General features: G+C 44.2%; 1 protein-coding gene across 1 annotated transcript; it reads right to left on the bottom strand.

Annotated features, from left to right (window-relative positions):
- Positions 1 to 130: 130 nt before the first annotated feature.
- Positions 131 to 15,547, bottom strand: EDNRB (endothelin receptor type B; the record flags this gene model as incomplete). Its single annotated transcript, XM_084269989.1, has 7 exons — positions 131 to 752; positions 2,194 to 2,302; positions 2,889 to 3,022; positions 4,409 to 4,558; positions 4,867 to 5,071; positions 5,243 to 5,355; positions 15,074 to 15,547. The coding sequence occupies 7 exons, from the start codon at positions 15,545 to 15,547 to the stop codon at positions 621 to 623; spliced, it is 1,317 nt and encodes a 438-aa protein (XP_084126115.1). The 3' UTR covers positions 131 to 620.
- Between the last annotated feature and the right edge of the window lie 2,776 nt (positions 15,548 to 18,323).

Here is an 18,323-nt window from a genome sequence, read left to right as displayed (position 1 = left end):
CAACAATACATAAAAAAAGATCAACAGAGTGAAAGGTACTTTTGACTTGACTGCGTCTTTAATAGTTTCAATTAGCTACCTCTATAATACCCCTGATAAAAATTCTACTTTTTTACATTCAAACTTCTATTACAAAGTATTTCATGTTTTATTTTAAAAAAACAAACAACCCAAACCACAATAGTGATGGTGGTTAATCTGCTTTATAAATGATAATATACTGAGTTATATATAATAATGGCTTTGATCCAATTAATGTTATAGTATACTGTTTAGTAACTACTGCGACTTCACTTCCTACAACTGTTACAGTGAATACAAATGGTTGCTTAATGTACAGAAAGTGGAGATCATTTGGAAGTGCTGATTCAGAAGTATTCAAGTGCTAACTTGTTCTTTCCAAGCTTTTCTTCATGTTCATACATGGCAATTGCAGAAGCGTCCACAATTTTGAACGTGACACAGTTTGGGGGGCAATTATTTATCTACAACCTTTTTTTTGTGTGTGCAAACACAAAACTAGGTTTTTCTAAACGTTACCATCTCGTTAAGAGTAATTGCCACTTCTACTTAAAAAGGCACCAGCATTAATGTGAGAGAATATACCTTCTATGCTTGTTTTACGAAGAGCTGTACTTGTTACTGGAGCGGAAATTATCATATCCGTGATCATTAGCTTTGAACTTTAAACAGGACTGCCTTTCCTCCAGGGACAGCAGATCTTTGGATTGGCACCAGCAACACAAGCATGACTGTTAAAACAAAAGGAAGAAGCGTTTTACATTGTTCATGTGTGCAAGCTGCCCTTTCTGGGATTACAGCGTAAGCAAAGGGACAAATTGCTGCTAACTGCTGGGATGCCCAATTAGCAACCTGAACACCAGGGAGCAGGAAGAGTTATAGTGAGTTATACACAATAATGGCCACACACATATCGCTTTAAGTCTGGTCTGCAATCCTAAATGCATTTGAAAAGAAAACTATGACTCCTTGTTTTCCTTTCTCTGATCATCTTCACTGGAAAAAATGCATGCACAGCAATCTACTGTCTGAGCAAGATGCTGCTATGCTGTGGGATGTATTTTTTTGGGGGAGTGGGGGAAGAACTAGGTAGGAGAACAATGAACACCTACATACAGTTCAAACATTCACTAGATGTAACGATGATCTTTTGCTGGTGCTACTGACTGGCCTCAGGATGCTGGAAGTCCATCTGGGATCCTACACACACACTTGTTTCCATGGTCAAGTTGCTACAGATTTCTTGATGTTCTCTCACCTCCAGTGACTCTTTCAGGCAATGCAGACGGGGAAGCTGAGACCAACACTAAATGAGCCCCTGCAACCCCTGTGGTTGCAATTGTGAGGGAAACAACCCAACAATACTAGATGTAGAGCTGCCTGGCTCTGGGTGGAACATGGATACAGCCAGTAAGGAGGCTGTAAGCCTCGCAGTGGCCAACATTTAAATGCTTTGCAACAAAAGGAAAATCTAAGAACTTGCGGTAAAAACAACGTAAGAACCACGACACAGTGTCTGAGGACAGTAAAGGGCCACAAAAAAGCCCAAATATGGACATTTTCTGAGCAGATATGAAGGCTGAAGGACCAATCACAATCCGCACGCAATCCAGAGCCTCCAGTCCTACATGGAGAATTATTGCCCAGGACTATCCACTCAAACCAAGAAGGCAAAACTATGAAAAGGTCTGTCTGATAAAACATTGGTGTTAGGGAAGGCCAAGTGGATGCTTGCACACCCTGCCTTATGTAACTGCCTACTGATTTAAGTGCTCGCTCAGGATGGGGGAACCCGGGGTCAGGGCCCTCCCCGTTGGGTTGCAGAGGATATGGCTACGTGAATCTCTGCAGCGCAGTCTGAGTTGGCTTTGTCAGTGCTCTTGAAGTGGCTGGGTGCCAGCACCAGTCAGGAAGTGATGCAGCACTGATTAGCATGGTGTTGAGAGGGTTTATTGTAAGCTCCTCTCTTTTGCTTTCTCTTTTTGTACTCATGAATCCTGAATTCCTTTCTATGTAGCTTCAGCGGGAGAGGGAGAGAACACCTACCACAACCCAGCTAAAATTTAAAATAAAAGACAATGACCATTTAAAACCTGTTGTGCATGTTACAGAATGAATTTTACTGCTGACATCACCTTTTAATCAAAGGACCAGCTCCCAGCAGTGTCTTACCTTGAAACAGTTTTGGAATCTTTTGCTCACCAAGTACAGAGCTATGGGATTGATGCAGGAATTCAGTGATGCCATGTTAATACCAATGTAGTCCATGACAAGGAAGAAGCTGTGTGGAAAATAAAGAAAGTGAGACACTTCTCGTTTTCTCCAAAAATGTTCTGTAGGGTTTTCCAACTACATTAATTGGACTCAGCTTCACTCAACCAAGACTAAACATTAAACATAGTATTAAAGGGGTTTATATCAACAGGATTAACTTATGGAGGTAACAATTGTGCTCAATAATAAAGTTTGAATCAATAGACCACTCTCATGAGAGTAATTTCAGAAGATCCAACCACCTTAACTCGTGGGAGGAAACATTCATGAGGTTTGCTTCACAGATTTAATCCTAGCTGTTCTGTAGAAAGGGAAAGTGGGGACAGAATTTCCCTCTCTACCCACATAATGCCACTAGACAGTAAGACGTTCCCCAAGGGGATCAGGAAAAAACAGGCAAACAGGACAGAAGCCCTGTGTTCATGGGATTCCTCATCATTTCCTGACTCTGCTACTGGAGCAAAACCAGTGTCCTGAATATAGAAGCAGGGGGAACTTCAGACACACGGAACAAGCTAGTTCATTAGGAAATCTAGATGTGCTTATAGAGAATGTCAGCAGTGCACAAACATTAAATTTAATTTTTGTCTCACCTTAAAAGTTCACATCTGTTGGGGTCCTTTTCATCATAAATAGTGAGCTTCAGTATTCTGCTTAAGTGAAGTGGGAGCCAACACAAAGCAAAAACAAGTACCAGGCAGAACACAGTTTTGGCTACCTCACGCCTCTGAAACAGAAAATTGGACAGGGCAGTGTTATAGCCTCTCAACCATCTCTAGATTGTTCTTGTCATCTAATACCCAAATGTTTCATAAACAAAATAATAACCCCCCCTACCAAAATAGGAGTTAGGAGAACACCAAATGCCTTGTTTTCTTGGAGCGTGTACTCAAAACTTTTCTGTTGTTTTAGATGGCTTGCACTGACTCTTTGTATCTCTTAATTTTAAAAAGTATGAGGAATAATATTAAAAATGACAGAGATGAAAATAGTAATTTAAATTAAAAATAATGTATTTGTCTCCTCAATAATTTTCAAATAGCATCTTGTTTTCCACTGCATTTTCTCATGCTTTGAACTCGGGCCTTATTTTAAATGCCCCAAGAGATTCCAATTACAACTTTAACAAGGAACGAGGAAAGGAGCACGAATATGCATTACAGTACAAAGGTGGTTTAATACTAGTGATGTATGATGTTTGTGTCTGGTACACTGCTAACCTGGAATGTATCGTGGAGTGAGTTTTGTTCTGCTAACATTATAACATATATGTAACATTCGTTATCATAGAATCATGGAACATCCCGAGTTGGAAGGGACCCATAAGGATCATGGAGTCCAACTCCTGGCTCCACACAGGGCCAGCCAAGTCAGAGCATGTTGCTGAGGGCATTGTCCAGACACTTCTTGACCTCAGTCAAGCTGGGTGCTGTGACCACTTCCCTGGGGAGCCAGTGCCAGTGCCCGACCATCTTCTCAGTAAAGAACCTCTTCCTAATAACCAGCCTAAACCTCCCCTGTCTCAGTTTCATGCCGTTCCCTTGGGTTCTAACACTGGTCACCAAAGAGAGGAGATTGGCACCTGCCCCTTCACTCCCCCTTCATCAGGAAGCCACAGATTGTGCTGAGGTCCCACCTCAGCCTCTCTTCTCCAGGCTGAACAAACCAAGGGACTTTAGCCTCTCCTCGTATGTCTTCCCCTCCAGACCCTTCACCCCCTTTCATTATAGTTCAGTGTTAAATTGCTCAAAAATTAATAGTTTTACAGCATGAGCCTCTAGATTGCAGCATGGCCTCAGTTTTCATTAAAAAATATCCAGCTCTTGTTATTGTAAATAAAAATAAAAACTAACTTGAAGGATTAACATTGAACAAGAAAAAAAACCCACAACAGTTTTGTGACTGCCAGTGAAAATCTTCTCTGATAATATGTATCAGGTCCCTCAGAGAATATATATTTATTTATATATGAGTTCAGCAGCAACACTGTGAGGAAACAACTCCTTAGTAGTAATCTTGAAGTAGATACACAATAGAATTATGATGAGGCAGTAAAAGTCAGTAAAGGCATTACCGCCTACAGTCAGTAGAGTTGTCAGTGATAAATTTTTACCTGTTTTAGGTGGTCGTTTAAAGCAATCTGCATCCCACTTTTCTTTCTTAACATCTCACAGGTCATGAGAGTATAGAAAAATGCTGTGATAGCCAGTGGCAAACAGAAGTAAAAGCTGAACAGCCACCAGTCTTTAGCTTGCTTGTAGAACTAGAATGAAAACAAAACCAAAACCCACTGTTAGGAATGCTAAGCCTTTTGGGAAATATGCTATAACTGATTGGTCAGCCTGTCCTGAAAAGCATCTCTAGAAGGTGTACACTGCAGAAGAGGACACAGCAAGACAGTAATAGCGATAAAGCCCACAAAAAGACCCAAGTTTCTGAATGCTCTTCTTTTAGCCAATATGCTTCAGAAGTTTGTATTTATAAGCACCTACATTTCACATGCACTTGTGTACGTTACAATCTACGCCAGACCACAATCCAAGTCCCAGAGATTTTATAAACGTGTCTTACCTTCATAAAGGATGTTTTCTGTGAGGGGTGCAACAGGCAGATCCTGAGATCCTTTCCTTTGTACTCCATCGTAATCATGTCAAACGCGATAGCTTCTGGGACAGCCAGTATCACCGATATAACCCAGATGAGTACAATTTCCACAGCAGTCCACTTTGGCACTCCAATTCCTTTAATGCGACTCCAAGAAGCAACTGCTCTGTACCTGAGGCAACAGCACACATTTGCCAAGTAAAAATATAAGAACACTCACCTGGTTAAACTGGCTTAAACCCAGCTTATCTCTATTATATCAGCTGAGTGCAAAGATGAATTTGAGCCAATGCCAGTCCTGGAGTGAAATTATAGAGTTTGGTGAAAAAAAAACGAGTCTCACCTATCTATACTGAGGGCACACAAACTCAACACTGTGATGCCCACTGATGCCTTTTGAATGAAGGGTACTAATTTGCACATTTCAACGCCGAAGGGCCAGTCCTCTGCAAGCAACTGTGAAAAGAAAGCAGCAATTAGAAACAAAACATTTAAAAAAAGGTAATTCCCAAAGCTGCAACATGACTTTTCTCTTGATTGTTTTTCTTTTCCATCATGTTAAACTTAATTATGAAGAACCTTTTCACAAGCGAGACTCGGAGGTGAGTGTCCTAGAAACCAGGCAGTAACATCCCTGTCATTCCCTGGCTGGACAAAGACAAGCATAAAAGCTTAGTCCTGACTACTTGAGCCCCATAAACTCCACTTGTTTTGCTTTTAACTTCACCATCCCAGTGTTTCTGCCAAAAAAAAGACTGAGCAGGTGAGGATTTCCATCATCTTTACATACAGAAAATTACTTGAGGCTGATCAGAACAGGGGCAAAGCCAACAACTGCACGTCCCTTCCAACCCCTCTCATTCTGGGTGATTCTGTGTGATTCTGCCTGCAGTGGGGTTTATTTGAAGCTGGTGTCTAGGCTCCTTCAGTTGAGAAAGTCAGGCAACAGTGAAGAACAATGTATCCCATAGTTGTTAGCTGGCCATCTGATAAAGAAGGAAGAAATACACTGAACACTCACAGAATCGCAGAGTGATAGGGGTTAGCAGGGACCTCTGGAGATTACCTAGTCCAGTCTCTCTACCACAGCAGGATCACCTCAAGCAGGCTGCACAGGACAGCGTCCAGGAGGGTTCTGAGTATGTCCAGAGATTGAGATTCCACAATCTCACTGGACAGTCTGTTCCAGTGCTCTGACACCCCCACGGTAAAGAAGTTCCTCCTCATGTTTAGGTGGAACTTCCTATATTTAAGTTTATGTCCATTGCCTCTTGACTTGTCAGTGGGTACAACCAAAAAAAGACTGACCCCATCCTCCTGACACCTGCCCCCCAAGTATTTATAATTATTGATAAGGTTCTCTCCTCAGTCTTCTCTTCTCTGGGCTAAAAAGTACCAAGTCCCTCAGCCTTTCTTCATATGAGAGATGTCCCAGTCCCCTACTCATCTTCATAGCCCTTCTTCATACCCTCTCCAGTAGCTCCCTGCCCTTCTTGAACCAGGGAGCCCAGAACTGCGCACTCATGGAGCCTAAAGAGCTAGTTTGAACTAAGTATTTTGCAGCTGATAAAGACCGATCACATGAATCCTACACTGAAGATCTTTATTGAGCAGTTTTCCAGCGATCCCGCATTACCATACCGAAACCTGTACGTTCATCGTAGCTGTAAGTGCGTGCTGAGGAATAAAGGAGACTGCACAGTAATTTGTAGGTTGGTCATACACTTCAACGGCTGTCTTCTGTCACATCCCTAGCAGGGCACTGTAGCTGATTTAGGGGACAAGACTAACTGGAGACAGAAAGCAGGTTCCTCCCATCTGACGCTATGAACCGTTCATCTGTAGCTTCAGTTGAGAAGCATTCAGTCTTCGTACTCTGCTGTGAGCTGCTCCAATGGCTCAAATACACTACAGCAGCAGCCAAATCTTCTAGTTCCTCATAAAAACAAGGCTCTCCAGAACAGACATTATGCCAAGAAATAGTCGCAATCGTTATATACAAAAGTAAACTTTTGGAGTTTCTGTAATTAGTTACATTATCTAAGCTCATCTCTGTTTTTCATTACTTTTTTTCCAATGAGGCCTTTTGGATCTGCTGCAGATATAAGGCTACAAAATGGAAAAGGGGAGGAAAGAAGAACAATAACTACCCAAAAGAGATTGTAAAATCTTTCCTTTGGTTCAGGTCTCCTCACACACCTCATTTACCAGGGATGTAGGAAAATAAGAAATACACCATCATGCCGTATAGATTCTGCTGGGGTCTAAAATTATTAAAAATAGCCACAGAGTTGCTGCCTATGTTGGTTTGGTTCAACAAAGCCCTTAAACACACATACATGTGCATCTACAGTTAAGCAGTTACAAGGTCCAAGACAGTCTGGAACTTGAAAAGCCCTGATATAATTTAAGCATGATTTTAATTTAACACAAAGGAAGTTAAGTACATTTCATCACCATGACCACACACTCTTTGGAAATCCCTATGAAGTGCCCACCAGTATTTTCATGTACCAGAACACCTTCAGAAACCTGCTTTTGTCCTGTGCTGAAATGGGATCTGTGAAAGAAGACCAGTAGGAAAACATAGTTTGGCTGTGAATGATCTACCTAAGTAAGGCAAAGAGTATGATGCTTCTGCAGAAACAAAGCAGAAAGATAAATTCTAAGGATTTAGGTTTCTTGAGAATTTTATGGAAAGTAATAAAGCAGAGGAAGTAGGGATGAAGCTGTAATAACCATACAGTATCTTTTACTTATGTGATGTGGGAAAATAACTCAGTCTGTAATTATAAAGCATTTTCACTAAAGCCTCTCCCTGAGACTTCTTCTGAATTGCTCTAAGGGATTGATAGTAACAAGCGACTGTAAAAATCACAATGTGAATAATTATGGGTGTTCCAAGTGCATGCTCTACAGAATCCAGTGACACCTGGACTAATTTAACACATATCCACCAGCCAACAAACCTCCAGTTTACCACACCTGTAGGAATCAAGGACCGGGTAGCAAGTTCACTGTATACTTGTTTATAGTACTTATTTCACGTTGTACATGTCAATATATTAAACCAGATATGCTTCGTTTAAAAAAAAAAACCCAAAACTTCAAAATTAAATATAACATATTAAAATAAATTACTAAAAATTTTAAATAAATATTTTATTTTTTGCTGAACTCAAATTCAAAACTTTGACCAAATTTCTGGTGGGAGACTTTCAGCTACAACTAGCTGGCGCAAGTGCAAGACACTCCCAGTCTCTCTTCCCTAAAATCCCAACCATTCATCCACACATCAGCGATTTCCCTGAGCTAATGCTTATCTCTCAGGTAGGTGCAGACTGTCACACCTGTGCTCCAAGCTGACTGGATTTGAGCCAGCTCCAGTTTGAGAGCCGCACGGCTGGATTATAATGGGGCTGCACATGAGTGAATGTGGTCTACTCAGAGGAAGGGTGCATTAGCTTGGGTTTAGCAGGACATCAAAGTGCTGCCTGCATTCAGCCAGCTTAAAACAGGGGCAGACTGGACACACAGCTGTTTGCATTGGATTGGAAAAACACGTCCTTTATCTCTTGCAGCTGATGTGTTGTGAAATTTGAGCACTTTAATGCATGAGTCATGAGTTTCTCTGTCACCCTATTGCAAGCGGTTAATGATACGATTCTGCAGCAAAAGCTTGAAAACATTAAGAAAATAAAAAGGGGGAAAGTGGAATGTTTTAATTGCTGGACTATGCTTCCTTGTTACTTTGGTTTTCTCCTCTGCATTGCCGTCTCCTCAGAGCACTGCTTTAAAGTACAGTAAAACCCCACTATAAAATATTCAGGAGCATCATATTTTTGGACAAGAGCAATGATTACTCTTAGTGAAGTATGTATGTACTCTAATGCAATTTTCTATGGGTAAAATGATTTTATTACCATTCATTTCAGGGTATCTATTCAAAGAGTGCCATTTTACAAATGATAAATGACTTCTTAGAATCATGAGACACTGCCAAGTGGCAGCAAAGAGAAAAATAATGTTGCGTTTTTGGCAGTAAAATGCCAAGAGAAGTCTGCCACTGGCTGTATCCCAAATGACCTTTCCCACTGTTTTACAGTCAATTATTTCACATGGGCAAAGTTTTAAGGGCTAAGTCACAGAAATGTGTTGAAAATGAAATGAAATAGAATGAAAGGGAACACATTGCAGGACGATGTTAAATCATACTTAAATTAAAAAACCTAGGACATCCAATGCACTCCTAGCAAACACCTTCTCAGAGCAGGCACAGATCTGAGCCTAAACTGATGTGAATGCTGCACAGCTATGAAGGTATCTATACAAGAGATGTTGCGGCTCAAGAGACACCTGTGAATTGCAATTTCTGCCCTGATTCTTCTTGGTTGTGTAGGAACACAGAGATGCTCATAATTTGCTGCTGGAATCTGCCAGCACGCGAGCACCATATGCTGCTCTTGACGTGGCCACCAGCCAGAAGGCTGATGCCACAGCTCCAACCCGCTCCCGTTGACGCTGCAGTCGGGCACGAAGATGTAGCCGAGCGTGCACTCACCTACATCAGTCTCGTAGTCCTGAGCAATGAAAGCACATGGAAATGCAGAGCAGGAATTGGTACTTCCTCTTAGCTGTGTGTTCTCAGCAAGTCTAGTTCACAGGACGATAGGGCTTGATTTCCGTAATGATTTTCATATGAACTGCAGAGTTACGTGGCAAGTCAGGCGTGCAACTGAACGCCTAGGTCACAAGCAACATCTTTTCAATCTATCTGTGAAATGGCAGATTTTTCACCTGATAGAATCATAGAACCAGAGAATGGTCTGGATTGGAAGGGACCCCCAAGGATCATAGAGTTCCAGCCCCACTGTCACAGGCAGGGACACCAACCCCCAGGCCTGGAGCTACACAAGGTTGCCCAGGGCCCCATCCAACCTGGCCTTGAACACCTCCAGGGATGGGGCATCCACCACCTCGCTGGGCAGCCTGTTCCAGCACCTCACCACTCCCTCTGTAAAGAACTTACCCCTAATATCTAACTTAAACCTTCCCTCCATTAGCTTTAGTCCATTCCCCCTTGTCCTGCCATTATCTGCCCTTTTAAAAAGTTGAATCCCCTCCTGTTTGTATGCTCCCTTCGGGTACTGGAAGGCTGCAATGAGGTCCCCCACAGCCTTCTCTTCTCTGGACTGAACAAGCCCAGCTGCTTCAGCCTCTCCTTGTAGGGAAGGTACTCCAGCCCTCTGATCATCTTTGTGGCCTCCTCTGAACCCTCTCCAACAGTTCCACATCCTTCAAGTACTGAGAGCCCCAGACCTAGATACAGTACTCCAGATGGGGCCTCACAAGGGCAGAGTAGATAATTTTGAGGTAGAGTGGTCACGAAACTTTTTTTTCCAGTATTTTGTTTGTATTTCATAGGAACAAGCATTTTTCAAAACAGGAAATTTGCCCGGGAAATGAAGCTTATAGTGACAGATAAGTCAGCATTACTAAACTTATTAATATTTAACAATAATTATGGTATGAGGGTGGGGATCTTCCCGCTAGACAAGGAAACATATTTCCCGCTTCCCAGTTAAACTAAGAATGTTTTACTAATCCATCTAATAAGCAGTGTAAATCTCAATATGAGGCATGCAATTAGTTCCTTTTCCTGGGTCTTTGTTAGTACCTTCTGCTTACAAACCTCATTTTTAAAAAACCCTAAACAATGAAGTAATATCATGCAGGCATCTTGAAAATGTCAGAAGCCTCATAATGCGTTGGCAAAGTAAAAAATACCTGGAATTTCACAATCCCAGTGAAAGGACTGCATCAGAAGAAACGTTTAAGAAAGCCCTGCTGCTGTTAAGACTGGGAAGCACGGCACAGGGTAGAAGCAATAGAACAGATAAGATGAAACCTTACTTTGAAATTTGTCACATGCATGTTTTTTAAGTACACACATATATAAAAAATGTATACATCATGGAAAAAAAAACCCCACCTACTCTAAATGAAAAAGTTATACTGACACCATGTAACATATTTCAGTTTGGAGATCCAGCACGAAAACCATGAATGTGTACTTTTCAGCAAGGTACAGACATTTCCACTGCCCCATATATAGGATTTCAGAGTAGATTGTTCCCATCTAACTAAAGAATGATGTTACCGCCTGTTGCCTTCAGAGTCAGACAGGTTCCTTCACTGGGGACAATTCCCATCTTTCTTAAGTGCCTATGAGCTGTATTTTCTGACCATAAAGGGCTCCTAAGCAAACTGAACTTCTAATTTAATACAGTCAGAGATCAATAAACTTTGTGTACAAAAATTTCAAGATGAACTTTGTGAGACCTTGAGTAAAGGGTTGGGATGTTGAAAGCAAGGGAATAATGCATTTCTCCCAATAAAATTGTTATCTTTAACACCAGGAATACCGGTGGTAAGGATGTTTGCAAAACACAACCACAATGACTTTTTGTGAAAGTTAGGAAAAGATTGGCTTTATCCTGATGCCTACCCTACAGGTACTTGCATTACAAAAGTTGGTAGGACCATCAAAGCCATTTCCATGGAAACCCTGCCTTTTGCAGAGCACAGCTGGATTAACAAAGGGGCCAGTTTTCCTCAGCATGGGATATGCTGTCCCTAATCTGTCCTTTCTTATCTTCCCAGTGTTTGAAAACGCTGTATGTTAAATCAATCTCTAAAATACTTTACTGGGGGAAAAAAAAAATAATCATTACCCACAAAGCTCTGGCCTTTGCCCACTTGATCACTGGTTGAAAACCATTTTTTATGCCTTCCTTGGAAATGTTTTTCTCTGCTTTTCCATTGAGCTCTGAGATAAAGGAATCTGTGACAGTATTTACAGGTAGAGATTTTTCCTCAGTCATTTGTGTCATTACAAATTGACAGTCAGAGTTCAGCAAGTCACACGAGTGTGTGCAGAAGATAGGCTGTTCCCCCTGTTAAAAAGCCATTGGAACATGACAATTAATTTGATTTAATATAAAAGAGTAAGTATTACAAAAGAAGAGATGTTGTCTATATATCAAAAGAGAGGCATGTTGTTATTTGATTACAGCTTTTTAAAGTGTAGGTTACTATCTCATTGCACGCACATGCATGAGAAGCGGAGCTGATACGAATCTGGAATTTCCAATCCTGATGTCAGTTTTGGTGCCTTACACATGGGAATTGCCATCTTCATCAGTTTGAGAAACTGGGCATAAGCCTTCCAGAACCACAGACCTGTACTATCAGGTGTACCAGCTGCCAATGTCTTGTCTTCCAAAGATTTAGGGCAGAGAGGACATAAGCAGCTCACTGACCACCCAATATTTCCCACTCTATCCTTCTGGTCCTTACATTCACACATTTACCTGTTGTTTGCAGGCCCAAATTCTGAGAGACATGCTCACTTAAGCCTGTTTACTGAAGCAGCAGAACAGGCATAGGACCACCTCCTTCACATCCAATTAACAGCAATTCTGCAAAGTTATCTACACAACCACAACATGAAGTACTGCAGAAAGATTATCTCAGACTTTCCTCTACTTCACATTCTGCAGTTCTGGGGGTACTGCCAAAGCCAGATTGTTTACCAGGTCCTTGAACACCAAAAAAGGTCTTCCAGGTTTGAGTGCTGGACTGAACGCCTCCCATGCCCTCATTTCATACCCAGTTTTCCCAATTCTGTGATAAATCCCAATACTTTCCATTTTTTAACTGAGTGTAGTGATTGATATTCTAATTTACCAAGTGCAATGGACTAATTAGCATCTTACACACTGGACTGCATTTGTGTCACCATCTAGGTAACACCTGCTTTTCTTCAGACATCCTCAGTTTGAGAGATGTAAACTTTTGTTTGTGTATTTTTTTCACCTACTTAAATATTCACTTAAATAGTCACAAGGGAAAATCTTTTGCAGTTATCACTTTCAATAGCTAATAAAATGCTGCTCCAAGTGGGAATTCTGAGCTCTCTCTTACAGGTCTGTCCAGAAAGTGTCTGCAGACACTTTCTCACTTTCTGTTGCAAGTGAGGTTGAGTAAACTGCTGGCGTTTTATTAACACGTGAAAGTCTCCACACTCCTTGTACAGGGCTGTCTCACTGAGGATCTGGTAGCAACCCTGAAAATCTGATTCATCCAGTTTAAAATTGCTTCAAATGACAAGTTACAACTGCTAAGTACATTTGATTGACAAACCAAGCCTTCAGTAGCCTTTGTTTTCCTATACTGGTGGGTGATCACAGGCTGGCTTTTGATTGCCTTGCTGTATTCTCCCTCCTGAGGTTGCTCTGTGGGTGGAATTAAATGGGATGTAGGGCAGATTAAAAGTTATCATCAGCTCAAACCACACTCAAATTCTTAATTTTGATTAAATAAGCACGGCATCTAAGACTTAAAAATTTACATTTATTCAGAAGTCCTGTTTTAAAACAGCAAATATTTAACAATTCACTATTGCAAGAGATCATATAATTTTATTATGGGCTCTTCATTGAACTGAGTAGGAGCAGGGGAGATTTAGCACCTAAGAACTATTGCTCAGCACCCAGTATTATCAATAAAAATCCTGGGCTTGCAAACTGGTGTAATACTTATCTGTTGGCAATCTGACCTTTTACTCCTCCTGCTCCAACCTACTCACATCGATCCACTTGGTGATATTCAATCAAGTTAAGGACTGTGGTATATTATTGCATGTTATCATTAATTTAATTTTGCAATAGTGTCAGTGAGACTGCGAAGTCTTGTACTGAGCAGCTGTTAATGATTTAATATTTATTTTTCTGAGAGCAGATATAAAACCTTTTTGTTCATTATCCTTTTTATTTTTAAAAACATCTTTTTTTCAAAGCACTGTACCTCCAAGGTTTTTTTGTTTCAGTCTTGCTCACAAGAGTATGCAGCTCTCACAAGAACTATGAAAAACATGTAGTACATAAAATCCCAAAACTCCAAATCAAAGAACTTCCATGTAATGCAAATTATCCAGTTCATTAATTTCACACAGTTATGATGAGTTCTAACCTTTATAATACTTCAATAATACTTTATAATACCTCTAACTTTATAGTACTTTAATACTTCAGTACTTAAAAGGATAAAGATACAGCAGCATTGTCCCATTCCAACAGTTCTGGGACCGATCTCTATGGATACAGAAAACTAAATTCAAACACTGTCCCTTCAATTTCGCGTTTTCCAGAGCTAACAGTAATTAACCCTTGGGTTTAAAACCATACATATGAATTGAGGAGAAGGAATAGATAAGGGCTTTCATCTTCACTTCATGCGGTAACTGATGGGTGCTCAGGGATGCAGACTAAACTTCCAAGTCAGAAGATTGCCAGCATCCCTCCCAAGGGGGCTGATCTTTAACTAGAGGCTGGATTCAACTACCCATCGAATTCCTAAGGAGAATGGACTGCGCAAACCGGGCAGAAGAGGCAGAGGTTATAGTTATAGTCCTTCGGTGGCAAGTCTTGTCACGTCAAAGAGGAGCAGCGAAGGGTAGAAGAGCAGCAGGTGTGGCTCATTCCCTCTCAGTTAGCTGCCCGTGCTGCAACGCTGGCCGAAAGTGTTGGCAGCTCAGGACAGCACCGCGCCTCACCAATACTGAGTTTACAAAACTAATGCAAAACGCCCAGCTGAATTATTATGGTTCCTCCTGAAAAAGTGGTCCCGTGCCACCAGCGACTGTACAGGCCCCTGTGAAGTATATGACTGTATCTGTCCCAGCTGAGCAGTACCCACAGCCCCGTCCTCCATTCCTCGGGGGAAAGGGACGAATCCATTGCGGATTCATCTAGTGCATTTACTTCCTTCATCCCTGGGACAGAACCTGTTACTAGGGGGTTTTCAGAACCTGGACACCTCAAGCCATACACTTCTGCCCCATTCCCAGCCCGGCCACCTGAGAGGGTTGGGATCGGGGCACAGAGGTGGTGCCATTTGGGACAACAGGAAAAACACCGGACCAGAAAAAACACTCTCCTGCAGGTTTTAGGCATGAGATTAGTCCCCGGGGGTTCTGCAGCCAGGAGAACGGGGCGTTTCCCCCCCGCACCGTCGCGGTGCAGGGTGTCTGCCAGGGGCCGGCGAAGAGCCCCGAGGAGAGCCCGCCGCACTCCCGCGCCCACCACCGGACCCGCACCCGGCCCCCCCTCACCTTGTAGACGTTGATAGGGATGTCGATGATGATGTGGAGCAGGTCGCCCAGGGCCAGGCTGGCGATGAGGATGTTAGGGCCGTTCCTCATGCACTTATTCTTGTAGATGATCCGCAAGAGCGTGGAGTTGCCGATGATACCCAGGACAAAGACGAGGCACGACACCACCGTGTTGATGTACTTGAATGTCTCCTTGATCTCCGTCTGCCCCGTACACATGGGGGGTGAGGTCGAGCGCGGCCTCCCGCCGGCCGACACCCCGACCTTGGGCAGCGCTGCCTGGCGGGAGGCGTTGGTCTCGGCGCCCCTAAGCGCGGGGGTCCCGGCCGTCGGGGGAACGCCGTCAGCCGCCGGCGGGGGGCTCAGCCTGCCCGGACCCGGCGGGCGTAGCGAACCGTCGCCCTCGGCGGCGGCGCGGCAGCTGAGGAGCAGCAGGAGGAGGGCGGGCAGCCCCCACCGTCGGGCGACGGGCATGGCGCTGCGGCACGGCCGATCCCCCGCCGGGCGCCCACCGCCGTCAGAGCCGACCTGCGAGGAGAGAGGGGACAGGGCGTCAGCGGCGGAGACACCGCGCCCCGCCGGACGCCGCCATCGCTCCCGCCGCCCGGGGACGGAGCCAGGGCACTGCCTGCCGCCGGACGGGGACGGGCACCGATGCCGGCGGTGCAGCCGGCAATGGAGCGCCCGGGCGAAAACCTGCGCGGCGGCTTGGGGAGAGAAGTTCCCGCCGGCCGAACCTGCTCGGCGTCGCCCCGCTCTGCCACCCGTTCGTCTCTTCCCTCACCTCGCCGAGCGGAGCCGAGCCGATCCTCCCCGCCCTTCGCCTGCGGGAGCTCTGCCTGCCGAGCGAGGGAAACGCGCTCCTCCGGTTGCCTCTCTCCGCACCCCGGCTGGCTCCCCCCCTCCCCGGGCCGGCTGCCGCCGCTGGCCGGCGATGGGCGTCCCGAGCCGCGGAGGCGGGAAGGACAGGCGCTTGCGGCAGGACCCGGCGGTCGTCAGCAGCGTACCAAACCCTGTGGCTAAAGCCGCGCTAGCGGGACAGGCCCCCCCCCTTTTCTAAAACATTCAAACGCATCGGGCGCATCCGTCACGGCTAGACCCCACCCGCGCCCTCCTCCCCCCCCGCCCCGCGGGGCCGCCGCGGAGCCCAGCCCGGCCCCTCCGCCCGCCGGCCCTGCGGTGCGATCCCTTCAGCTGCCCTGAGGGCTGCCCCCCACCCCGGTACGAGGTGCTTCCTTCCCTCGGTACTTACCCGGCGGTCTGCCCTGCGACCTGCCCCTTCCGTAGCCCGCCCGTCTCGCCTTGTACCAGGTTGACTGTGGCAGCCTGAAAAAAAACCCAAAAAGGGTCATTTTGTGGCTTTTGAAACAATTTTTGATGCCAGAAGGGTTGTTAGAAGAGGTTTTAACATCGTTAGAAGATGCGCGCGGGCAGGAAGAGAGCATTACTCCCCTGTCTGTCCTAGACCCATTCCCAAAAGCTGGTCACGGGGATCTCCCCCTGCATTTTATTCCCCTCTGCAGACATTCAATCCCTTATACATCCAAAGCGGCAAAAAAACCGCCGGAGAAGCTCCCCGTGCAGCGCCTGCGGGGTGAGTGACACGTTTTGAGGAGCTTCATAACCCGGGGTGCTCAGAACACTCTTCCTAGGTCAGACATCGTATTTTTGCTGTTGGGAAGTCTGCCCGGACCGAGCTCTACAGAGGTGCCGCTTCGGGCATCCCGAGCAGCGCATCCGATCCCGGCGGGTTCCTTCCAGCCGTTGCGCCCTTCAGTGAAGCGTGATTAAAGGAGCAAAGAGATTTGTGCCGGATTCTGTGCACACTAAGAGCAGTCTCCGACGGTTTGGAAGCAATTGCACGTCTAAGAAGAGTTTAATTTGAAGCTGGTCTCCAGCATCTCTAAGTACACCTTCCTGAATTATTTTGATTTTTCTTTTTTCTTTCCTTTTTTCCTTTTTTCTTTCTTTCTTTTTCTTTTTAAAGTCCTGCTGGAAGCTAAATCACACGCAGAACATGAATGTATGCTTCATTTCAGAAGTGACCCGCTCACCTACATTATTGACATAGGAAACGCACTGAAACCCAATTATTTCTCTGCAAACCTTTCCCAAAATTGCTGGTCTGATCTGTCTCATCCTTCCAGCATCACCTAATGACGTAACATCTTGAGCTACCATGGCAGACAGCCTTTTCTCATCTTCATTTAGTTTTCCCTTTCACATCATATTTGTTTAAGCACCTTTCCCATTTCATCATCCATTTCCTAATTTAGGTAGCATGCTCCCTTTTTTTCCCTATTTCAGTACTTGTGAAGTGAGGGCAACTGAAGGTCGCTGGTGCTTCATCTGGAAGGCTGATCTTTACAGGTTCAGGCTTTTTCAGTTCGTGTTTTGCAGCAGGGTTCGTTGCGCAGCATCGTGCTGATTCCTCTCCCAGCTACTGAAGCATGAACACTGAATTAACACCATGATGTTCCAAGCCCATGCGACTTCAGCAAAGTCTCTCTGGTTTTCACTTCTGCACTTTCTCAATCCCCAGTTCAGCAGTCCATAAGGGAACGATGCTTTCCTAAAGGCTGTGTTGGTTTTTATTAGAAACTTCTGTTGATTAGCACAGCATTAACTTTTGTCTTGAAAGGCTTTTCACTTGCAAGGTTCTTGTTAAGTCTCAGAGGCTTCCAAGCTGATCCTGACCATCACCACTGCGATGATATCGAGATGTATTTGCTAACCTTTTTTTGCTAGCCCCACTCCAAAAGGTATGTTTGCTGCTGTTTGGTGGCAGCACCATTGCTGCCACTTAGTTCAGCTTCAGAAGTTCTAGTAGTAGCAGTTTAGTTTCCGAAGTTTTTAATGGTGGCATTAGTATATCTAGAACCCTGGGCAGCTGCTGATACCTGAAGCACATTGATGAGCCCTAAAATGGGTCTATGTGACAAGACATCTAAGCTGTTCCTGGCTGCCAGCAGACTGTCTGGACCAACTCTTTTCCTAGTTACTCTTGGTTATGATGAACAATTAATGATGAAAATTAGAAATGGTGCGATAGTCAAGGAGATGCAACTAGCTAAGTTTGACACCCTTTTTGTTTTTACTCTGTTTTTTCAGAGATTAAAATATTTGAGGAACTAAAAAAAGGGCGCTTGCTGTGGCATAAGTCTACTTTAATTGATGAAAAAGCAAAGGAAAACACAGTTTCACTGAAATTTATGTGAGGATGAAGATAATGCTGTATCAAACACTGTAG

This window comes from Gallinula chloropus (genome assembly GCF_964237585.1).
Source record: "Gallinula chloropus genome assembly, chromosome: 1".
Taxonomy (NCBI): domain Eukaryota; kingdom Metazoa; phylum Chordata; class Aves; order Gruiformes; family Rallidae; genus Gallinula; species Gallinula chloropus.
This window is presented reverse-complemented; position numbering and strand designations above follow the sequence as displayed.